This window comes from Podarcis gaigeae (assembly GCF_964106915.1).
Source record: "Podarcis gaigeae genome assembly, chromosome: 11".
NCBI lineage: Eukaryota > Metazoa > Chordata > Lepidosauria > Squamata > Lacertidae > Podarcis > Podarcis gaigeae.
Window position 1 is genome coordinate 46,946,780 of NC_139687.1, and position 24,995 is coordinate 46,971,774.

At 43.7% G+C, this 24,995-nt stretch overlaps 2 protein-coding genes across 5 annotated transcripts in view; one reads left to right on the plus strand and one right to left on the minus strand.

The window, feature by feature from the left end:
- LIFR (LIF receptor subunit alpha) overlaps nt 1–14,639 on the plus strand; it is a 95,013-nt gene extending 80,374 nt beyond the window's left edge. For 3 of the 4 annotated variants that reach the window (XM_083703430.1, XM_083703429.1, XM_083703431.1), the window contains exons 16-21: nt 290–457; nt 4,195–4,353; nt 5,428–5,521; nt 6,542–6,617; nt 7,650–11,915; nt 11,960–14,639. In XM_083703430.1, coding sequence (XP_083559556.1) covers nt 290–457; nt 4,195–4,353; nt 5,428–5,521; nt 6,542–6,617; nt 7,650–8,288 — 1,136 coding nt within the window. In that variant the 3' untranslated portion in view covers nt 8,289–11,915; nt 11,960–14,639. Of the gene's footprint in view, nt 1–289; nt 458–4,194; nt 4,354–5,427; nt 5,522–6,541; nt 6,618–7,649; nt 11,922–11,959 lie in introns of all 4 variants that reach the window. The other variant, XM_083703432.1, reaches the window with a different exon arrangement.
- The window catches only part of EGFLAM (EGF like, fibronectin type III and laminin G domains), a 109,190-nt gene continuing 94,475 nt past the window's right edge, over nt 10,281–24,995 (minus strand). The window contains exons 19-23 of the mRNA XM_083703438.1: nt 23,114–23,192; nt 22,036–22,179; nt 19,789–19,872; nt 17,988–18,091; nt 10,281–17,358 (exon numbers count right to left, since the gene is read on the minus strand). Coding sequence (XP_083559564.1) covers nt 17,204–17,358; nt 17,988–18,091; nt 19,789–19,872; nt 22,036–22,179; nt 23,114–23,192 — 566 coding nt within the window. The 3' untranslated portion in view covers nt 10,281–17,203. The remainder of the gene's footprint in view (nt 17,359–17,987; nt 18,092–19,788; nt 19,873–22,035; nt 22,180–23,113; nt 23,193–24,995) is intronic.

Consider the following 24,995-nt stretch of genomic DNA (forward strand, 5'->3'; position numbering starts at 1 on the left):
CCAGTTTGTTCTTTCTGCAGACTGGTCCTCAGTGTCCCACCACCAGTGTCCTGGGTCGGAGTCATCTTCCTCTGTACCATCCCTTGGGTGGGTGGGTGGGAGTTCTTGGGCCAGGGTCTCAACACCACTCAATGTCATCCAGCCAGTCCCAGACATAGAGGTTGTAGACCCCTAGGTTCAACAAAGCCTCTACAGTAATGTTTGCATGTCACATAACTTTTTGTCAAAACACACCTATCTCGGGTTTGTTAAAAAAAATGTTTTCCCTTCCTCCTTCCTTTCCATCTAGAACCTAGCGCTGCGCCAGTTTTCAAAGTGGAGCGTGCCACCTCAGATTCCATCATCATAAGATGGGAGAACATGTCTGTCGAAGACTGCCGGGGCTTTTTAAAAGGTTATCTGCTACACTTTGGGAAAGGCGACGAAAGCACCACAAAGCCGAAAGCTTTTGAGCCAGGTAAATGATGCGTTTTTGACTGTCTCTCACCACTGGCCAAATGTGCTTTGTTAGAAATCTCATTTCAGGCAAGGCAGCGAAGTTGGGTGGCATTCATTGGCAAAAATGAATGAATGAAGGAGGCAGAAAAATGCAAAAAAGGGGGGGCAGGTTAATAGCTCGGCTATCAATAAACCTTTTCATGGTTCAAGTTACAAGAAAGGAGATTCTGAGGAAGAACTTTCTGACAGGAAGAGCTATTTGACAGGAAGAGAGTGGAATAGTCTCCCTCAGGAGGCAGTAGACTCTTGTTCCTTCGAGTTTTTAAGCAGAGATTGGATGGCTATCTGTCTTATATGATCTAGTCAAGATTTGGTTGGACTAGATGATCCTCAGGATCCCTTCCAACTCAACAATTCTGTGATTTTAGCCCCAATGCAAGGTTTGTGAGTGCTTTATCGTGAGAGGCAGTGCTGTCACATTTATTATCTTAGTTGCCATGCCACTTGCACTACCAAATCCAAACATGATGATGGTGCTCAATACGATAAAGTTATAAGCGTTCAGCAGGGTATGTCTGCTTTTGGCAGCATAACCCTGCTGAATGTAACTTGTACTCTGGTCTTTGTGTTCTAGTTCAGGTGGCTATAAATCACCAGTTTTTGAATGCATCCTGTAGCTTAGGGATACAGTGTATATCAGGTCAGAAGATCAAGTAGTAGATAAAATGAAAGACTTTTGCCTGAGACCCTAGAAAGTACATAATGCTGGACTAGCTTAATGGATCAACACTCTGACCTGATATAAGTTAGCTCCCCATGCTCTGACCAATCTCTAATGTGATTATAATATGGCACTCACAAACAAAAAGCAAAGTTTTTAAATATAAAAATAATTTGGCAGAGGGAAGAGAGTGCGATCAAAACACCAATAAATCTGTATTCCTGTTGGGAGTTCAGACCCAACACTAAGCCATGGTTTGGTTGGTTATATACATCTGAACCTGCCCTGGCCAACTAGCTATGGTTTGTTTGGGGGCAACAAACCATGCTCTGATGCTATGGTGTGACATTAGCTAGTAAATATTTTCTTGTGTTAACCCAGGTTTGCCATTACACCCGAAACTTCTTTCTTGTCTTAATCCTAGCTTGTTGTGGTATGTTGCACTCAACTACAGGCTTAATAGAAAATAAAACCTGCTGGTCTCACTGTCATTTTCCCCCAGAACTTGCTCTCTGGTCTCATTCTGCCCGGAAACAGCCACCCCCCCCAAACTTCCCACTCACTGATAATCTTGTCTGCCTGCAAAGCTCAGTAGCAGCCTTGCAACGGGAATAATATTTAAAGGGACCTCAGGACAGCTTAATTGCATCTTTCCAGGAATACTTGTTGAAAGCACAGTTTTGCTCTCGGCAACATGCCCCCTCCCCCACCAACTGACAAAATATCACAGAGACCTTGAAAGGATGTGCACAGTACTGATCTTTGACCTTCACACTTTAAGTCATTTTATGTTACTGGGAAAGTCACTTTCTTGGCTCAGCCGTCTTTAACACATTGCTGACCAAAATGTGACACTGGAACTTGGTGTGGGGAGGAGGGTTCAAACATAGCCATTAGGGCTAGGATCCACTGAAAGCTATAAAGGTAAAGGTAAAGGTAAAGGGACCCCTGACCATTAGGTCCAGTCATGGCTGACTCTGGGGTTGCGGCGCTCATCTCGCTTTATTGGCCGAGGGAACCGGCGTACAGCTTCCTGGTCATGTGGCCAGCATGACTAAGCCACTTCTGGCAAACCAGAGCAGCGCACGGAAACACCCGCCAGAACGGTACCTATTTATCTACTTCCACTTTGACGTGCTTTTGAACTGCTAGGTTGGCAGGAGCAGGGACTGAGCAACAGGAGCTCACCCCGTCACGGGGATTCGAACCACCGACCTTCTGATTAGCAAGTCCTAGGCTCTTTGGTTTAACCCACAGCGCCACCTGCGTCCCTTTTTACTGAAAGCTATATTCTCCATTAATTTGCCAAATCCTCTTTTAAAACCACACTGCATTGGTTGGTCACCATCACTACCTTTTGCGAGAGCAGGTTGCATTTTTTTTAAAGAATGTACTATGTGAAGAAGTGCTCTCTTTTGTCTGCCCTGAATCTTCCAGCATTCAGATTTTTGAGTTTTCTATGGGCCTCTAGCCACACAATGGCCAACACCACTTGAAAAGACAACTCAATTGGGAGTGTGTTGCTGATGCCCTGAATACTTGATCGATGATCGTCCCCAATTATTCCTACCAATGCGATAAATGAAGCATCTCTGGTGTGCAAGCACAGAAAAGCAACCACAACCATCCCAGCTCCTGTAGAACAGGATGAGCGTGGGAACAAGAAAGAACCACCTTTGGGATTCTTTTAGCCCTGCCCTTGATAGCTGCTTTGTGACTGGGTGTCTTATGGGAAATAAACTTATTTCTGTTTTGGAAAATACAGCTGGGAGGAATCATTCCCCACAGAGCTAGATAACAGCAGCTTGACAGCACATTTCAAGGTCAACCTATTTTGCACAGGAAGTGTCTGGTGATGGGTTCTTTTTTTGGGGGGGAGGGTATTTTCCTGTTAGGATATAGTCCCTCTGTCACTTTCCATTGGTAGAAGTGCTCTGAACTCCTCCTAAATCTGGATGCAGAGCAGCATCCAACTAACTATTTAACATGCGGTCTAGGACCACCTCTCCTGGTATGCCCATGTGTACCTAAAAGACCACCTTTCCTGGTATGCCCTGCGGAGGACCTTAAGGTCCACAAATGACAACACCTTGGAGGTCCCAGGTCGCAAGGTAGTTAGATTGGTCTCAACTAGGGCCGGGGCCTTTTCAGTACTGGGCCCGACTTGGTGGAACACTCTGTCACAAGAGACTAGGGCCCTGCGGGACTTGACATCTTTCCGCAGGGCCTGCAAGACAGAGCTGTTCTGCCTGGCCTTTGGTTTGGACTCAGTCTGACCCTTATGTCTTCCCTCCCCTTACGGTTTTGATTTATGGGCTACTTTTAAAATGAGGCTGCATTTTAAATTGCATTTTAACCTGTATTTTAACTTGCCCCCCCCCATTAAGTTTCCATCGTAATTTTACTGGTGTTAGCCACCCTGAGCCCGGCTTTGGCCGGGGTATAAATAAAATTTATTCTTATTGTTCTTATTCTTATTTATTTACTTAGAATTTTCTAGGGGGAAACATTCAAGTACTAAAATGCACAGCCACAGTCAGTGGTCTTTGCCAATCTATCCTCAAAGTCAATTATGGTTGCCTAACACAACAATGGGGCTTTGTCTCGCTGCCCTTTTACAAGAAGGGGTATCTATCCTCTGAATATAGGGTAGAGTAAATTTGGCTTTAAACCATACAGCTTGCAGCAAGAGGAGTGCAGGAAAGGGCTTTGTTTGTGGCAGGAGGAATACCCAAAGCAGCCTAATGAAGTCTGAGCATGCTCAGTGAGTGGCCATGGAATGTGGAGTTTGGGGTTTTTAAGGGGGGGGGGAATAGAATGGAATATTGGGGAAAGGGACAAGATAGTAGTATTTGAATAAATATATATGTGAGGTGATAGGACTGGATTGCCTTTTAATCTATATGCATTTACTCCCTTCCCCTTTGAAAGTTCATTTTACAAAACAGCATGTATGAATCTGCCCTGTGATAACTGGTGCTTTTCTTAAAATTCTCCCCCCAACCCTTATTCTTTTCTTTCCCCCCTAACACCAGGCCACTCAGAGACCTACATGAATATTACTGACTTAAAGCAAAACACCTTAAAAATATCAAGCCTTCAAGGGAAAACAAACTACCACCTGAACTTAAGAGCCTACACAGCTGGTGGAATTGGTCCACCAAGCAGCTTGTCTGTTGTTACAAAGGAGAATTGTAAGTTTTTTGGGGTGAAGGAGGGTGTATTTTGTTGGGGATCTTTTTGCGGGGGAGTGGCATAGTTTTGGGGTGGCATATTTAATTCTCGCCGGATAATGGCGTAATGCATAATGAACACCTCTCAAATTTCTGAATAACCCTCAAAGATTATCGGCGGTGGTGTTCAGGCACCATTGGTGTAGATAACACTTTGCAGGATTTCAGAAGCAAATGTTAGGTGGGTTCCTGCCCCATGGATCTTACTGAGTTTATGGTCCGTGAGGGAGGGTGGGTGTGCATATGATTGGCTGCAGCATATGGGGTGAAGATTAAGCCAAAATTCTGCAGAACAGGAGGTTCTTGAGGGTTTTTAAGGTGGTGTACAAAAAATCACCATCACATGCACAATAAGTTTGCAATTCAGGATAGAATGACAGGTGCTTGGACAAAGGCAAACATGTTTAAAAGAAACTGGTAATAGCAAAGGTCTTGCAACCCTGACTCCGGGGTCGCCTACACTTCTGCTTCTCCCATGCTTTCAAGGTAAAGGTCTGAGCAATTTTACCTTTCCCCTGCCAACATTCCCCTGGAAAATCTGCTCTTTGGTGCTAAATCAGAACAAACAGCAATCCGTGGGAAACCCAGTGGCTGTTTGTTTTGATTCAGCTCTATGCCATGGGTTTTCCAGGGGAAAATCGGCAGGGCAAATGGATGTGGGGCTGAGCCTTGAGAATAATGCAGTAGTTCAATGTGGGTTTGTTTGTTTTTTAGTGCACAGGCAGCAGGAGCAAAATTGTGCAGCTTCCCATCAATCTCTTCTATTTCCAATAAGCAATGTCTAATGGGAGACCAGCCATTTCCTGGAAGCCTGCTTTACTATATTACAAGACACCCACCATCGGAAGTCTGTAACTTGATCCTGGGTCACTAAGAACCACTGCTAGTTACTTGAATTATTTCTGCTTTGCTAGTCCCCTCCACCCTAAGTGCAGTCCATGAAAGCTTCTGCTGTATATATTTTTTAAAAATTATTTCAGGTGCAGCAGGACTGTTAGTTGATTGTATTAGCTTTTCTCTCTCTTAATTTTTCAGCTGTGGGATTAATCATTGCCATCCTTGTCCCAGTAATTATTGTTATTGTGTTGGGAGTGGTGACCAGCATCCTTTGCTACAGGAAGAGAGAATGGTAACTTTATTTTTTGTGATCACGTCTTTTTAATTGTAAGCTTTGTATCTGTTTTTAATGTTGTAATTCTAAATGGCTTGTGACCTGCCTTGGGCCCTTAGAGCGAAGTGTGGGTAATGTGTTAAAATAACAATAACAACAATAATAATTAATATTTGGTATTCAGCAAACTTTATTTTCTTGTCAAACAAGGATAGGCAGTAGTTCTGCTTTTTTGTTTGGGTGATGCTGTCTGTTCCACACTCTTAATAAACCTCAAATTTTTGGGGAGTGAGTTTCAAATTAAAGGTTATTTTTTTAATAAGTGGAATATTAGTCTGTAAACACTGAAAACGGCCCTGTGATCTGTTAGCCCTTAATGCTAAACTGCTACACCAGGGGTGGAGGACAAGAGGGAAAAATAATAATAATGATTGAGGCAAAAGGGCAATTGAGGGACATGGTCTATAGAGAAGGGTGCAGAATCCACATCCTACTCTGAAGTAAATTAGGAAAATGTAAGGGGATGTGTGGCTCTCAACACATATTGAAGCCTATATTTGTGGGAGCAGAGGAAATTCCTTACGTGTAACTAAATTATATGCTGGATTTTTTTCTATTTCCTTTTGAAATGTGGTGTTGGATGCTACAGCATAAAAATGCCAAGACACTGCTTGAATATGACCCACACAATACTGTAGAACAGGGCTGTAAAACCTCTGGCTTGTGCAGCAAATGCGGACCTCCATGTTCTTGACTGGCTGTGCTCTGATAATGATGATTCCTCTTGCTTGCCTCGATTTGTGCAGTTTGTGTGTGTGTGAATCTCTGATTTCAGCAAGATTAGAATATAGTCTGTTGTACAAAAGGCAGGTGCCCCGACTCTTCCCCTTTTTGCTTCCATGCCCCAGCCCCACACTAACATACGGCCCCCAGAATGTTTACCCTGTGGGAATGTGGCCCTCAAGCTGAAAAGCATCCCTTCCCCCAGCAGCTTGTCGGTGATTCCTGACATTAATATCTGTGTTACTCTTTCCAAAGGATTAAAGAAACCTTCTATCCGGACATTCCAAACCCAGAAAACTGCAAAGCTTTAGAGTTCCCGAAGGATCCAGAGGTAACCTTACACATTTTAACATTGACTGATTAGATGTTTAGCACATAGATCAATAGAATTGTTGAGTTGGAAGGGAACCCGAGAGTCATCTAGTCCCAGCTCCCTGCGATGCAGGAATCTCAGCTAAAGCATCTATGACCATTGGTCATCCAACCTCTGCTTAAAAACCTCCAAGGAAGGAGAGTCCACCAGCTTTTGAGGGAGTCCATCCCCACCTGGAAAAGATGGGTCCAGTTCTAACAAAGAGTTACTGGATATTCTCACCCAAATGTTGGATGAATTTTCATGAGGACTTAAAGAACCCCAGACTGGTGCAGAAATGTGGGAAACTGAATTGAAGGCTGGTGAAATTCTAAACTGAAACCAAAATAGATTTCACCCATCCCTGGTTTGGATCCAGATTCTCCCAGCCCAAGGGCTGCCCTGTGTGAAATATAGAAAGGCAGTGGTTGTTGGAGAAAGTTGTATTGTTTTTAAGGTCTCTTTCATTTTTATGAGATATTGTGAAGCAACTCCTTTGATTTACAGCCCAGGCAGCTTGTTTTTAGGGAGTAGGACTTGGCAGAGTTTATGACGGCATGGGTTACGTTAAAAGTACCTTACTTTCTTGTTCTTTTAAGAGTATTTAGCAGCATTTTTTATTTTTGTTTTTGTTACCTGCCATCAACCTTTGGAGAGAAAGGAATAGGGCTAGTAATTGGTGATGTGAGATTCACAGTATTTAGTTAGCTTTTGTGCAAGACTGAAATCAGGGGCAGGCAGGGAGGGGACTGGTTCGCACTGGTCGGCCAGGATCCTGGATTGAATCAGCCATTGCCCTGATCCAGCAAGCTCTGCTTATGTTCTTAATGCTGATGGCTATGAATTAGAAATATTCATAGGAACAATCTGTATACGAACAGGTTATTTGAATAACGAAATAGAAAGTTTTCAAAATTAGGTTCTGTGCATTTTCCTCCCTAACCCAGAAGAATCCACTTCCTTTAAACTTGCAAATGCTAAACGTTCTTTGCTTTGTTTTCCGATTTATAGGGAAACCCCAACTCCAAAACCCTGGAGATGAATCCCTGTACCCCCAACAATATTGAAGTGGTTGAAACACAGTCCCCTTGCCTGAAGATTGAAGATACAGCCATTACATCACCCGTAGCAGAAGAGCTTCCAGAAGATGGCGCTGACTCTGACACGGAGAGCCACATTGTCGTCTCCTACTGCCCGCCAATCATCGAGGAGGAGATTTCTAACCCACCAAACGATGAATTGGCGGGGTCTTCCCAAGTTGTCTACATTGACATCCAGACTATGTACCCAGCTCCAGTGAAACTGAAGGAAGAACCAGAAGTTGACTGTGTGGCAGCAGCAGGCTATAAACCTCAAATGCAGCTGCCGGTGAATAGCTTGATAAAAATGGAGGACTCTTCATCCGTCGAAGAGGACTTGGACAAGGCTGCAGGCTACAGACCTCAAGTGAATACTTCCTCCTGGAATACAGACTGCCCAGATTCTCCTGCATCCACTGGGAGCAACAATGAAAACACCTCCTTTGGGAGCCCTTGTTCCATTAATTCTCGGCAGTTTTTGATCCCACCCAAAGAGGACGAAGACTCCCCCAAAGCCACCAACACAGGCTGGTCCTTTGCTAACTTCTTTCACAACAAACCAAATGCTTAGCAGCCTTCAGGTGGTGGTAACAAGTTTCTCTGGAAAGCAGAAATTGCTGCAGAAATTGCTTATCGGCCTTGGAGACACTATACTGGAGGGTTTATAATGTCATTTGCTGAAATTGAACGCTGGCCTTGTTTTAAGTTAACAGTGGAAGTGGCAATATTCGTTTCGGGCGACAGAGATGCTAATTTATTGTGCCCCAATGGGGGAACAGGTGCTCTGAGGTAACCCTTTATGAAAGCAAAGAGGAGCAGGAGGTCTGTATCTGTTGGGGGAGGGGCAGTCCCCTCCTCAAATCTGCCTTGTCAATAGAGCATAGCGCTCTCCTTTTGCGACTGTTTTTTTCTTCTTCTGGTTTTCCATTTTGAATAGCAGGGAGAAATTATTACAAATATCACGCACTTGGATCGTTAGGCTTTTAAAGGCATTGACGCATGTCAGGTATGTGCAGGATCAGGCCTTGCTGCTTCATCAAAGGTATATATTTTTTCTTTTTTTAATCCGTTTTTCTATGATTCTGAGCAACCAAACACTACAGTACCCAAACACTACCATTTTGCAGTTGCTGACGGTTTGAAGGCTCCGTTCCTCAACCTGCTCTGTAGAAGCACTGCTTCAGGCACAGCATTCCCTTTGATTTCTATGGGACTTAAACCGGTTTGTGTGGAAGAGCTCCGTCTTCAAACAGCTGATCAGCCATGGCGACAGCTGATCTGTGGGGTGGCTGAGTTTGACAAGCCTGGACGCGAGTTCCTGTACCTACTGTATAAACCAATTTGCAATAGATGACTCAGGGGTGCAAAAACAAAAGTGTAACACTGATTTTAAAATTTCAGTCAGGAATAGATAAATGTGTGAAGCTTCCAGCTTTTTAAGCAATGTTTTTTAAATATAAAATCATCTTGACCTCAAGTAGTCATGCTAGGCAGGAATCCGCCTCCCTGACATGCAATTTTTTTTATTTTCTGTGGGGCATTTTTTTTGGTTTCTTTGTTGAGGATCATCCAGTCATGTCATCGCCCTCCTGCAACCTGAAGTGCAGGGTGAAGGCACCATTTTTGCAGAGGCAGATTTACCATCCTGGGTCTTGAGTCTTTAGCTTTAGTCTTCCAAAGCTCTTCCCCTGTTTGAGCACCGAAATCATAATCAGGGCAAACTTGAGAACAGTTTTCCATCCATCATATCTGTGGGAAACTGTTACTCATGGGGGAGTGGCCACCTGTGAATACATTTGCATGTGTATTGCAATGAATACATTTCCATGCAATACATTTCATGCATGAATACAATTTTTTTCATGCATGGTTATGTTTCCATGCAAATGGAGTTTCCATTTGCAAATATTTGCCCAGAAAACAAGTGGAGAGGATGTCTCGTTTTGTATACATATATTCTGGAATTTGCACATTGAAGCTCTTCTTTAAAACCACAACATATTTCCCCCCCTGGGTTGCAGCCTTAAAGCAAAGCTAAATCAGATCCTTGCATTTACAGTATATTTCTTGCTCATGCAAGTCTATAATTACACACTACTTATGGAAGTGGCATTTACATACACATAGAATAATATACGTTTGTGGTATATAAACTTATTTCAGATGCCCTCATTGGCAACTGCCTGTTGAACACTTTGTATGTAGCAAATTCTCTAGAAATCGAGTCAAGGGACCAATGTAATAGGCCTACTCTGAGCTACTGAAGCCTACATGTTAGCTCGACTGTGATGGGGATTTTTCATGGAATGGTCCTGAGTTTTCCAGCTAATTTGAAATAATTCAGGCCTATTATATTTCAAATGTCCATTTTAAGTGCAAAATTTGGTGGAGGCGCTTTATAGGTTTGATTCACTGTTGTCAGAAGGAAGTCACATTTGTAGAGTGCCTTTCAATATGGAGGAGTCTTCCTTTATTACTTTTGGTAACTCCCCCCCCCCCCCCGACACATACACAAAAAAACACAAGGGTGTTTCTAGTATTAATCACTATCCCTCCCCCCCCCCCAACATGGCAATAGTGCTCGTCCCTCAGGTGCTAAACGCAGTAGTCTTGTTTACCATATTTTCAAGGACTGTAAATAGGCCGTAACGTTGGCTAGTCATGACACCAAACATTCCTTAAAATCTAGACAGGGGTGTGTGTGGCGCTGATGGGTGTTTTTTTTTTAATTAGCAGAGTGCCTATTATTTTCTTAAGCTGCTTTTTCAAGGCTTTCCCCTCAGGAATTAGATTTGGTTTCTTCTGATCCCTGGCATGTGGTAAAACAATATGTCTTGTATGAGGTTGTTTGTATCATCCTGCAAAGTGTTACAAGAGAATTTTGACCACACATTTGCTGCATTTCTGTGGTAAAACATGTGGTGCAATGGCAGCCTGTTATCCACCAGTGTGAGATTACCATGTGGATTTGTTTTGGTCCGTTAAGCGGATAGGAGTGACTTCTTTCCAACTGAATATCATGGTAGTATTCCCCCTCCATCATCCTGTCCCACCCTCAATTTTGTAATTGCCTCATATCAAGAAGTAGTCCATTGCAGCATATCAGAGATCTTGAAATGCAGAAACACATGAGAAAAATGCCCTGAAACATGTAGTAACTGCAAAACCACAAACTGAACCAAAACTTTTTGGAACAACATATTGTTGGGTAAATAACGCATGTGGTGTTTTCTTTCTTTTTTTAAATCGCCGTCCCTGAATTTTGCACTGAGCTTTCATCTGCAAAGCTACGCTTTTCCCATTCTGCTGCTTCTCCAGTACCATTTTGGTTTCCCCTCACGATGCCATTCCAGTCTATTAGGGTTTAGCTAGCAAGCTGGAATGGTGAGATGCTACATACAGGCTAGCCTATCAGGGTTTAGACACTACATAGCCAATTGGATGTGCTTATTATGTGGCGTTGCCACTAGGGCAAACAAGCAGCATTGCCCTTGCTCACTCACATCCTTTCCCCATGCTGCACCCTGATAGTGCTCTCAACTAGATGTGACACGTCATGTGAATGCCAGCCATTAATGTGCATGAAGTTTGTTATGTAACAAGCAGCCCTGGGGGAAACCTGAGCTGTCTAAGAATAAGCGGTTGGGAAAGGGAAGGATAACACTTCCTCTCCCTGCCACAATCCCAACAAGGCCCCCTACCTCCTGTGGTGCTACAATAGGCATCTGTAGGTTAGGAAGTCTGCTTCTGTGTTCATGTGAAGGCTGAGGCCTTAATTATCTTGTGCTTTCTGCCCTTAAAAGTGAAAGATTAGCTTGAGTGGTCTTCTAGCGTCTGGAGTATGTTTCATATAGGTTCAACTAAAACTTTTCTAGAGCAGTTCTGAGAAGTATTTCTGAGGCAGAGGTATGGCACCTATTTCAGAAGGTGGGGGAAATTAAAGAGTCCAATCACTCTTTTTGTTTTAACATTTTAAACCATTTTGTGCTGTTTAGTATATAATGTTCATTTTTTTCTGGAGGGTTCCTTCCTTTTGCTTTTAATTTGAGCCATATGTTTTTAATACTTTTTTTGGGTAATTTAGTTTTTAAGAGCAGAATTTTTGAAGGGCAACATGGCATTTAAGTCATATTGGTTGTTTTGTGCTGACTGAATGGGAGGAAAGGGACTGTGAATCCTTCTGTGTGTGTGTGTGTGTGTGTGTGTGTGTGTGTGTGTGTGTTGTATGTGTGTGAGAGAGAGATGTGTGAGAGAGAGATGGCACTTTTGAAGTGTTTTAGGATGTACTTTTTTTTTTTAAGAACTTTTGCATACAATATACCTCATAAACATGATTTATTGCCGGCTTCCTCAACCTGTTGCTTTCCAGCTGCTTTGCACCACAACAACTACCATCAGCCCTAGTGGTTAATGGGAGTTGTATGCAAGGCCTTCAGGAGGGCATCAGGTTGAGGAAACCTGATTTAGCAGATAAGAGTAAGCTATAATGCTGAAAACGTAGGAGTGGTTTCTTTTCACCCTCTGAATCACTTTCTTCCCTTTATGTGAATAATAATTTTGCTGCGTGGCAATTCCATCCAGTGGTGACTATGCAAGAGGAGGGGGCAGGTGGATTCTTCCCTAAAATGCTTGCAAAGTGCGGCTCTTGTCAGGCGAAGCAGCAGGGACACCACCAGTGTGTATTTATATCTCCATTTGGGTGCCCATTATTGTCTTTTAGAGTACACTGCCCAAAGCAGTTGGGAAGGGATTAGAGTGTTTCTGATGCCTGATGTCAAAAAGCTGCTAGCTATCCCCTGCCTGTCAGTAGCATGGGGCACTGTGGGCGACGATCACAAGCCGTCAATTTCCAGGGCAGACAACTAGGTATTTGCTGGCTAGGAGGGAGCATCTGAAGGGGAAAGGCGCTTATGTCTTGCTGCTCTAGAATGCTTCCTGTAATTCAGCACGACTGCTGAAGTGCAAAACAAAAGTATGTGGAAGCTACTGTAGAGGAACACCCAAAGATCCGTTGTGACTTGTCTCTGAAAAGCTTTTTCTCGTATGGAAGGGAAATGGGCAGGAGTTTGGGCTGCCTGCTGTTTTGGAAAAGCCCTGCTTGAAATATTTGATTTTCCCCTAAAGGACTCTGCTCGGCAGCCTCCATTTATTTCAGTAGGGCTTGTGCAACTGTACTTAAGAGGCTTCAGCAGGAATGTGCCTCTAGCGCTTCAAGCCACTAAAGGTTAATGGGCTCCTCGTGATCTAGGGGTCTGGCCCAACCAGAGCAAGATGTTGCACCCACCTGTCCTCCCTATCCCAGTGTTGTCTCGGTCCTTCCCCCCTTTAAACCCCAGATTTAAAGGAGGGAAAGGCCTTAGGCTGTATGCACGAATTTCAGTTGTGCTGTACACTGAGAAGACCCCACACTTGCTGTTTATAGATTGTGGCTGTGGGTTAGCTGGGCTGCAAGTTAAGATGAGGGGACCTGGAAAAGAACTGTCTGAAGAGGGAGCAGTGGTGTTCAAACCACAGTTCAAAGATCAGCAGTGGCAGCCCATCTTATCTGAAGATCCACTGCTGATCTTACAGGTGATGTGCATATGCAGAGTTGTTTTGTTATTTTAGGGGGCACTCTTAGTTCACATGGGGCAATGCCAAACAGGTGCTGTGCACTGGATGGTCCAAGTGCACATCCATGCATTAAAATGTGCTGTAAGATCCTCTGAGAGGCTCAGCGGGATTGCTCAGCAGACCTGTTGGCGTGGAATGTGTTTCTTAATGGGTAGGATGCTTGCAAACCACTGACTTGCACCGATTTTGACAAAACCACACCGCTGTGGCTGGTTTGTGAATTGTCCCCTCTGTGTATATATAGTAGGGGGCGGAGAGAACTTTCCACGTGGCTGTGTGGTCTCCTTTAGGCCTTCATTGTGAATGTGAAATCTCCTGCAGTGAGATGAAGCATAGACTCGAAGGAAGTAAGGATGGGGAGTTGTGTTGGGTGGGAGCATAAATGGGGTTAGGGGGAGGGACTTTGTAAGTAAAGCCGTTACTTGTATGATATATGCTGTGTTTTTATAGTTCAGTACATTATGATGGTTTTTATTAAAAGTGTACATAGCATATTAAATGGATAATGTGTAATAGATGTGAAGCTAATCTCAATACTTTTTAAAATATTAAATGAGCATTATAATATTGAACTGACTGGAAGACTGAACCATTGCCTGTGTTTTAATTCCTATGCAACCAGTTTGCCCTAACTTAGCCTTGCTTCCTATCTTTGTACTTTGGATTGCTGAATTTGGTGATTTGAAGCCAAAACAGCTCAGGTATTGTTGTGTCTCTTAAGCAAACCTATGTGATGTATGCAAATGAATGTACTTATGTTGTGCATATTTAAATCTCGGGGATGTCTTTTTGAGACTACTTTCAATCTCACACAGTGCCCTTGGAATTTAGAAACATTGCGCACCAGTGAAAGGAGGGCGTGCTTACTTTGGGAAAGCTGCAAAATTTGAAGTGCCTGAGTGAAAACCCAGCCATCCTGTGATAAAAGTGCATCAGTCCCAAAGCCAATAAACCTCCTTGGAGTTAGGGGGACTTTGTAGTAATGAACATCTTATTTGTGCAAAGCAAGCCTGGGAAAGGGCAATGTTTCATCCCCTAAACATCCAAATGATAGAAACAGTAATTTAGCAGCTAAATATTTAGCCTTGGTGAAATTTCCCAAGTAGGCAACTTTAGTGGAGGATAATATTGTGGAACACAACTGGGGAGGAGGGAGTGGCAAAGTTTAAGTGATATAGTATTGATATACTGACTTTAGCATGAACATAAATGGCAATGTACTGCTTATGCCTGTAATATGCATGTATTAAGAATTTGGCAGAATACTGTCATGGAGTTAAATAAATGTGTATTTTCTTACTCTTCAGAAGTTTGTACTACTTTCCCCTTGCAAACCTGTTTTTATTCCATTTTTTGCACATAGTCTTCTCAATTCATACAAGCAGCAAGTTTGTGATAAACGATGGTCTGTTTTAGACACCATGACTTTGCGCTATGTGTATCTAAACTCTTATCCTGACATTGTTCACTTTCTTTACTAAGGTAAAAAGGTAAATGACCCCTGGACAGTTAAGTCCAGTCTAAGGTGATCATGGGGTTGTGGCGCTCATCTCGCTTTCTGGGCCAAGGAAGTCAGCATTTGTCCACAGACTGCTTTCTGGGTCATGTAGCCAGCATGACTAAACTGCTTTTGGCACAACGGGACTTTGTGACAAGTGCCAGAACACACGGGAACGCCTTTTACTTTCCCGCCACAGAGGTACCAATTTATCTACTTGCACTGGCATGCTTTTGAATTACTAGGTTGGCAGGAGCTGGGACAGAGCAACGGGAGCTCACCACCATTGCATGGATTCGAACCACCAACCTGATCAGCAAGCCCAAAAGACTCAGTGGTTTAGACCGTGTCCTTTTTTTCCCTTGTACTATGAATTCATGACGCATTACAGGCACCTTCTGAGGTTACCCCATAAATCTTAACTTCTACCTAAGCTTACGGTGCTCAATTTTAAAAAAAATAAATGATACTCGATGGCCAAATATCATAGTAGAACAGAACTTTTAACATCTTTTCAATACTTCAAGCCAGAAAAGCTTCATTAATGTACATTTTCAGCAGTCTAAATTTACAAAAACAAAAATGATTGTAAAACCAGTTACATTTCACAAATATTTCCCACTAAAACTGTAGAATAAGCACAAGCAAACCATCCTTGCCCACCCCAAACGTAAGAATCTTAGCACTCCTTATTCCTTTAGGGAAAGATCTGCAGCATGCTAAACTCTGTGTGAGACACCTAATCCTTTTACAAAACTAGCCAATCACTGCCGCTGCCTCTGCTATATAAAAATACAGGTGCAAAATTACTGCTATAAAATGTGGTTGTTGGGTCCCGGTCCCCCCCCCCCCCCGCCGCAATTGCATGTAATAAAAAAGTAGAGTTTTCAAAATAGTAAGGAGGATTCTCTTTGGGAAACAGAACTCTGGAATAGAGTATAACTTCTTGTGAGTATTTACACTGGGTAGACTGGAGCTGCAAATACATGCAACTGATTTTGAGGCTGGAATAGGATAAAGGAATGCATAAATACAGCACTTTCAAAATATGCCACTCAGTGGTGCGGATGATACAGTTGCTGTGCCATTAAGGCTGCATAAGTTACCACAATTTCAGAACTGACCCGTAGGTCATAAAGACACACTGTGTGAGCCAAGGGTATGGTCTGTAACTCATTACATCCTCTCTCACCCTCTTTTTGCTTGTTTGTTAAGCTGGACTGATGCAGAACCGTCACTGTTGGCCAGCAACACAGTCCATGTGAGCGTCAACACCAATGCCGAATACCATCCCTTCTCTGTTAGCAGATTTGTAGCAGGGCACCAGGCTTAAAGACCTAAGGGAACTCCCTGCTCTGGTGCTGTTCCCCAGGCAGAGAGAAAATGGGAGTAAAGCAATAGCCTTTTGTGTACAAAACCAGCGTATTGCATGGTTAAATCTCTTACTGGATTGTAACATGTCAGCAGGATATTGCATAAATGATCATTCTTTCTATGTTAAAAAAAAAAGTCCCTGCAGATGGAAAGCTATAATCCTTACCACGCTAGTTTTCTAGGTGCAGAGATTCTGGGGATTCAAGCAAACAAAGCCTTTCTGTCTGCAGCCTGAAGATGAGCAGTACAATTCTGATGCTGTGATCTGCTGTTTGTCTCTCCTGGGCCCAGCCTATGAATGAGACTAGAATAGTGGTTGATACAACGTGCTGTGCGACGGCATATTCAGAGGGAGGCGGATCTGTTCTTCAAAGCACAAGAAAGCAGACTATACTATTCTCCAGCCATGGATGCTAGTAGACATTCTGTGGCTGAAACGATGAGGTGGTCGCAACAAGCGCTGCTACCATTTTCACCCTCTTAATTCTGCACATTCTTACTACAGGGAAGGGCCTAGGGGCACAGCAGGAACCAAGATGGAGGCTTCCAATCTTTCTCTCTCTGCAATGCAGCAGAGCTCTTGTTCCCAGCCACAAGAGCCAAAAGCTCCACTTGCCAGCAAAATGGGGCATGTTGCTACCCAACCTGCCCAGCTTTTGCTCACTGCGTGAGGAGGCTACTGCGAAGGCAAGTGGGCTTGAAGGCAGCCCTGCTGCGGAGGATGCACGTTAATGGGTAGGGAGCGGCCATAGACAACAGCATAGGTGCTCTGCTGCACGGGACTCTACAACTATTTGCAGTTTAAAGGGTGGCGCTCCTGCACTGTGCTCCTGCACTGACAGAGAGAGCATGTTATCCAAAGGAAAGGAGAGTGGCAAATAGTCCCCTTCTATGATTTTTGCTTCAGGTTGTTTCTTGCTTCCAGGCCTCGCTCAGAAGGCAAGTCCTCCGTGTGCAAGAACAGTGGTGAAAGGCTCTTCCCGCTGAATATTTCCCACCTGTTACTTTGCCCCGCAAGTGTTGATGTTCTTCCCATCAGCCGCATCTTCAACCAGTGAAATATGGTAATCCGTAGAAAGCGTGAAGTGGGAAATGCAACCCACCAAGCCCCTCATATACTGTCTGTTTGTATGCAGAGCTATCTCTTTCATTCCACCTGCCAGAGAGAAACGGAGAAACTAAGTAAGTAAGGATGTGCTTATTTAAAAAGGTTCACATGCTTCTTTTAAGGGCCCTTAAAAAGTCCTCTCAGCAGCTCACAATAACCTAAGGGTAGCCCTTCTGCAAAGGCCTACCTTGTCTTGCATCTCTTGCCCATGGTGGCCAACCAATCATTGTAAATAGGACATTGGCCACAGGTTGTTTTTGTTAGGTAGATAAATACAGTGGAAACTCAGTTGTCGAACGTAATCCATTCCGGAAGACCATTCGACAACTGAGGTGCGATTGCTGGTCGGCAAAATCCATTGAAAAAAATGGAGAAACGGAAGCATTCACTTCTGGGTTGTCGGCGGTCGAAAGCCAAAATGTTTGACTTCTGAAGCGTTTGACAACTGAGGTTCCACTGTAATTAAATTTCCCCCAGAAAGTAAAAATCCATATTAATTTTGGGGGGGCAGGGAATACAGTGCAGACTCGCATGTTGACCCCAACAGTGCTGTGTGGACACTGAAAAACAACAACTGCATGCATAAGCACTATTCATCCTACAGTAAACAACTGTATTGAACCAGCCTCTCTACAACTCTTAAGAAAGGTAGGTAACAGAATTTAGGAGGAACTTACCAACGAAGAGGTCCCCATTGATATTCAACTGTCTCATCATTCCTGGTGATTTGCCAGTTCTAGCACCATAGTCATCCACCGTTACTTTCCCGGACTGCCCATCCCTTAAATACATGCACATTTTCACATTGTTACTATCGTAACATGGGTAAGTAGTATCATATGAGTTGTGCAGCTGCGCCATGTTAATATACACTCCAAGGGAGGAATTCCATGTCACACTGTTACAAACACTCCCATCGGTGCAAGCATTCTTCCTCTCTTCCACCCATGAACTCTTCTTCTGGGGGTTATTCTGACCACTGGGCATGTGGGGGGAAAGCCCTGTTGTGCTAGCAGAAGTCCTTGCATTGGGCTTCCACAAACAGGACCAGTTAGTTGAATCTAGCCCCCTAGATTTAAAGCACCTTGAAAGCACATCATTTCCCCACAATGATCCTCAGAACTGTGGTTTACCCCTCACAGAGCTACTATTTCCAGTATCATTAACAAACAACAGTTCCCGGGATTATTTGGGGGGGGGGAATAATAGGCTTTCAATGTATGGTGTGTACACAGCCTAAACAGAAGCTGATCATTCCAATACCTGGTGGTCTTTAATATGGAATGGCTGGTGGGGTTGGAGATTGTGGGAGGCTGGGTGAGAGTTGGGGTGTCTGAGAAATGGATGGGTAAAATGTGGATTCTCCAGCTTGGATTCTAATCTAAACATTCATGGGCTTCATATTATTTGTTTGTTCGTGTTTTTGTTGCTGCTGCTGCTGTTAAATTTATGAATTGTCTCATGTCTCTAGGCAACTTACAGAAATGCCATAAAAATATCGAAAAGTAATTCAGTATTAAAAACAACAACTGAAGATAGCTTTTAAAGCAATACAAAATGGACATCTAAGGTGTCCAGCTGGAAAAGCTTGTGGAAACAAAAATGACTTCAGTTGGCTCTGGAAAGTAGAGATTGTGGGTGCCTGTTGCATCTCAACAGAATTTTTCTTCCACAGAATGGGCAGCTCTGAGTGACAGTGTAGCAGGCTTCTGATTTGGGGGGGAGGGTTTGAAGGAGAAACTCTCTGGTAGAATTTAGTGACCTACTGAGCATATATAGGGGATAAGATGCTCTCTCAAGAAACCTGGCCACCCTGGCAACTTTCCGCTCAAACCCCATTTTTCTGCAAAGGCTTTGGCATAGTCACTTGGTTCACATGCCCCAGTCAATATGATGCCAGATTGACTTATTCATTTAGAAGGTTTAATATCCTGCCTTCTGTTTTACAGGCACTCAAGGCAATTAACAAAAAGTAGATAAAAACCCATACAATAATAAAATTGATATTTTCCAACTGTAATAAAAATGAGCAATAAACAAAAAACATTAAGCGAGTCTTCAGAGCCAGCATAGAGGAACAAAACAAAAACAATCACAGCATCAATTTTATGCTGGAACCCGACTTGATTGGTCTCACTTCCAAATGCCTCCTGCAGCAAAAAGTTCTTGAGTCAATGAGTTGCAGAGTCCCCTCAATGAGCCTGCATGTGGCAGTGAAAAGATGCTGTGACTTGTTCTCCTGTGGCTCGTTTCAGATGGTGAAACTCTAACCCACAACCCTGAGTTTAAGAGTCTCATGCTCTACCAACTGTTAAGAGTTGTATTTAGTTGTTTTCAGCTTGTGCCTTCCTTGTCCCTCGCATCCCTTCCTTGTATTTACGCAACATTTAGATTACCATCCCTTAGAAAAGGAACCTGACTTCTTGCCAATATTCCTCAAAGCACCACATAGGACGTTGATAACAACAATCAACTTACCGAACTGCCTTTACTCTATGCCACCTGCCATCATTGAAGGAGCCATTCACTGTTATGGTAGCAATGCCGCTGCCCAGATTATAGCTGAAACCAAAGGAGAGAAGTTCATCATGTTCTGGAGAGTTCACAATCATGATTCACCTGAATCATTTTTATTAGTCAAGTGTAGCTGGACAAAAAGTTTGGGGTAGCCAACATGGCGCCTTCCAGATGATGTTGTAATACAGCTCCCATCATCCTTGACTCCTGGCCGTTGGGAGTTGTAAAAGGGACTGACTGTTAACCCATTCTGAGAGTTGTAAAGTGACTCTCCTTGCTCTAACTGGAGATGTTGGGGGTTAAACCCAGGACTTTCTGCATAAAATACCTGCTCTAGAACTGAGCTACAGCCCATCCATATATAATGGGGGATGGGGAGAGGGGGCAGACAAGGACGCCGAAGGGTAATAAAGGGTAAGGGCACAGGGTTTGTGCTGGAAGCTAACTGTGGGGGTTTAAGAAAGGGATACTGTGTGAATGTTTTGGGCAAAAGAGTTCTCGATAAAAGTGAGAAGGGCAAATTGCGATTGCCCAAATGGAAGCAAACATCAGGCAGATTTCAAAAAGGTGTTGTGGATGGTTTGTTGTGAAGAAGCTTTTGTTGGATAAAGGTAAAGGTACCCTTGACCATTAGGTCCAGTCGTGACCGACTCTGAGGTCAGTCTTGCTTTATTGGCCGAGGGAGCCGGCATACAGCTTCTGGGTCATGTGGCCAGCATGACTAAGCCGCTTCTGGCGAACCAGAGCAGTGCACGGAAACGCCGTTTACCTTCCCGCCAGAGCGGTACCTATTTATCTACTTGCACTTTGATGTGCTTTCGAACTGCTAGGTTGGCAGGAGCAGGGACTGAGCAATGGGAGCTCACCCCATCGTGGGGATTCAAACCGCCGATCTTCTGATTGGCAAGTCTTAGGCTCTGTGGTTTAACCCACAGCACCACCCACGTCCCATTTGTTGGGTAGCTTAACACTATCTGAATATAATTACCCTCATTCGGAATACCAACTGCTCATAAGATGTCTCTGTATGTTGCCTGAGGTGTGTTCTACTGCACTGTGAAAATAGCACTTTGCTGCATCGTATCCATGTACAATCATACGGGGAGTGACAACTGCTTTCTCAAAATGCTCTGTGGTTACTTAATCTGAATAAAGGAAAGTAACAAAAAGAAACAGCAGGCTCTTTGACAAACTCGTAATTTGACCGGGAGGTGGGGGAGGAAGAAGAAGTACATTTGAAAACTTCCCGAGGCACTGAAGTACAGGGGAGTAATCCCCAGACGACAAACAGCTAGTTTTTTTGTCTATCATTCCCTGGGTTTACATTTCATTTTTGGCAGACGGAACATTTGCTTTTGAGAATAACAAGTCGGGAAATGCTCCACTACATTATGGAGGCAGTGAGTGGATTAAAGAGAAAACCCAAAGAGCGAGGTAGATCTCACCTCCGCTTTCCCATGGGACTAAACAAAATTGTATATTCTTGTCCTATTTAAAGTAATCATTCTTCTTTTTGTGCTCCCGTTCACAAATTATCTTCCCCTAAGATTGTACCCAGGGAGAAACGGGGTCTGCTCACTTTCCTAACCTTGTGTTCCAATCGCATCCTTGGTTTCTCTCACTGCAGGAAGTGAGCAACCAAATCTTAAATGTCCAGGTCTATTCAAATGCTAAATGCCCTCTGATCTGGTGAAGATAAGCCTTCTTTAAGCAAAGTGTCCTCACAAGACACTTGCTCTCATTTGCTTCAATATATGCAAATGAATTTATGCACATTGAGCTCCTCCTCTCTATTGAAGTAAATGGAGCCGTCTGATAAGTAGCAGAGCTGCAAGTATGCTTGAGTCAGAAGTAGAGATGTTTTAGTTCTCTCTGTTTCTCATCGTTCTAATCTCAGATTCAGTTCCCCACATTTCTGCAACATTTTAGTCCCAAGAAGCAAATTTTCATAGGCAGTTTTTGCCAACTGTACATATTTTCATGAGCAATTTCTTCCAGTATAATCCATTTTTGTACGTAATTTTCACTGATGCATTCATTTTTATACACGCTTTCCTGCAATGTATGCTTTTTAGTGAATATTGTTGGCTGGAGAACTGCATTGCAAAATTCAGAGAGGTCTGCAAACTGGACCAAATTTATATCCCATTCCTAGTCAGAAGTCCCCTGCTGAAGCAAGGGGTAGGGGTGGGAATGCAGGCAGCTTACCTGAAGACCAAGGCACCATCTTGAAGACCTAGGGAGATGAAGTCACTGTTTGGTCTCATGGGGCTGTCTCCCCTCCACAGCAAGAGGCCATCCATCAGGGTAGTCTTAAACCTCATGAAGACATTTGTTCTTGATCCCGCTACTCTGTTTAGGGGAGAGGCACATTGTACAAAACAACATCTGGATGGTGCAGTGAAAATAATGCACCTCTGAAGCTCTGTGATCAATAATCTCCCCCTCCCACACATAGTTGAACATACCAACTCTAACTCTTGCTACAATTCTAGCTGAATCTACTCTCCCTATAAATCCACATTTATCAGTTTAGCTTCCAGGACAACGAAGTACCACTTGATTTGAAAAGTGCCAAATATTTGGATTTTTAATAATACTAAATTTATTATTTGTACCTCGCCCGTCTGACTGGGTACAGCTCTTGTCACCATCTATTTATTTATGAGGTTTGTTTGGGCAATTATATACTGCTTCAAACTTCAAAGATGTCTCTAAGTGGTTTGCAATGTTTAAAAACACCACAAAAATGCAATAGAAATTCACATTTTAAGTGGCACAGAACAATTAGGTAAGCCCGCCTCAGATAAGATTCTCTTAAACACCAATATAAAGGAAAACAACTAACATAAAGGGACCATATTAACTACTGGCTGACCAAAGTACAGGAATGTAGCTGTAGGTAGCAGCAGTGTTCTTACTTCTGCTATCTTCCCAAATCAGGTTGGTGGGGTAAAATTACACAGTCATTGGCCATGCTGCCAGGGGCTGATGGGAGTTGTAGTCCAACAGTGTCTGGAGGGCAACCAGGCTGAGGAAAGCTGTACTAGATGGATCTTGGTCTGATCCCCTAAGGCATGTTCTGTATCCTCCACATCCTTATTTTATTCATGTATTATTTCATTTTTGTTCATTATGACCATTTGTAATCCCATTTTAGCATCTGCCATGTGTCTGCATGTCACAAAGTGACACTACTTTCTTTCTACAACCAGATACCCACACAAAGGGTTCCTCAGATCAAATCTCTATAAATAAGTGCTATCCCACCGTTAACTTTTTTTACCTTTTAAGAATATCTGGGCTATCATAGGTGAGGTAGCTGCGGCCGATGAACTGTGGTATTTCGATGGCTTCCATAACAGCTGGGAAATGAAGAAAACCCAACGTTAAGGTGGCAGGATTTGCATATAAAAACGTTCCCTTCAACAGCATTAAAGAAGAAAGTACAACAACATGCAGTACCAATGCAATCTTCCTCTGAAGTGAGACAGGTATTTATCATGGCTCATTGGGGTTTGTCAACCTCAATCTATCAAGGCTGACTATCATTAGCAATATACTGAGAATGAGCCGTTGGTTTTTTACCTCTGGCTTCTCAACGAGACAGCTAACACAATTCATGGCGAGCATTTCCTATACATTTCTTATAGTGCCCTTTGAGCAAGGCTCAGTTACGAGTGGCACTGTGGTCTAAACCACTGAGCCTAGGGCTTGCGATCAGAAGGTCAGCGGTTCAAATCCCCGCGATGGGGTGAGCTCCCTTTGCTCGGTCCCTGCTCCTGCCCACCTAGCAGTTCGAAAGCGTGTCAAAGTGCAAGTAGATAAATAGGTACCACTGTGGTGGGAAAGTAAACAGTGTTTCCGTGTGCTGCTCTGGTTCGCCAGAAGCGGCTTAGTCATGCTGGCCACATGACCCGGAAGCTGTCTGCGGACAAACGCTGGCTCCCTCGGCCAGTAAAGCGAGATAAGTCCCACAACCCCAGAGTCGTCCGTGACTGGACTTAATGGTGAGGTGTCCTTTTACCTTTACCCCCATGCTATTTGTCCAATTGAAACCTCTCCAACCCCCTCCCTTATGCCCACAGAGCTGCTGATAGCCCCCCTGGGTGGTGGGAGCAGAAGACAGACCCAGAAGCTGTGCCTGTGTAGCTCAGCAGCAAAGCACACATCCTGGACACAGTTTCAATCCTTGACACCATTGTTAGGAGGCCCTGATTTCCCTTATGGAGCTAGAATTCTGAGAGTTCCCTGATAAAAGGGATTGGCTGTTAACCTATTCTGAGACTTGTAGTTCTGTGAGAGGAACAGGAGGTCTCCTAACTGCTCTCAGCACCCCTTACAATCTACAGTTCCCAGGATTCTTTGAGGGAGGCCATGGATGTTTACAGTGGGATGATACTGCTTCAAATCTATAGTGCAGATGAGGCCCAATTTGGAACCCACCCCTACACTTGTATATTTTTTTTTGGAAAAAAAAATCCCAAAAATATACAGGAGACCCATAATTGAAATCCTGCATCATGTATGGTTTTGGCCCTCAGTGGTCACTGATTTTTGCTTTTGCCTGTTGCCGCAGCAGCTCCTGGTTTTCTCTTGACAGCAAATACTGTCTTTCCCTGAATAGCTAAGGAGGAAAAGCAGGGGAGAAAAGGCACGGTAACAAAATATGAAAAAATACCTGGTAGGCAAATGGCTGTTTCATCTGCAAATGAAATTAGGGAAAATGTCCAGTGTGGCTGAAGCAGGAACCCAAGTCTTGCACCCTGCCGCTCACAATGCAATGCAACCCACGACACAAGCAGTGCTGTGCATCACTCTTTGCAGGCTTCACAGGAAGGCCTGGGCTGTATGGAGCCAGCCCTTTTCTACATCTAGAGCAGCACTCTGGGCCAAGCACATTCCAACCTTCCTAGGTGTGCCTTTCACTAAAGGCACCCTATGCTTCCCTTCCCCTCAAACTGTCCAGCAATACATTCAGCACATATAAACCCACTGAAATGAAAGGCTTTAAGCATGCCAAACTATGTGAGACTATGGTCTGGCATGGGCAGGCATGGGGAAGCACCCAAGTGGTTTCTCTTATACATTGATTTGATTCCTCACCAGGATTTCCCAGCATCACCCTGCTAGTTCCTGCAAATGAATGTCTTGGGTGCAATCCAGTG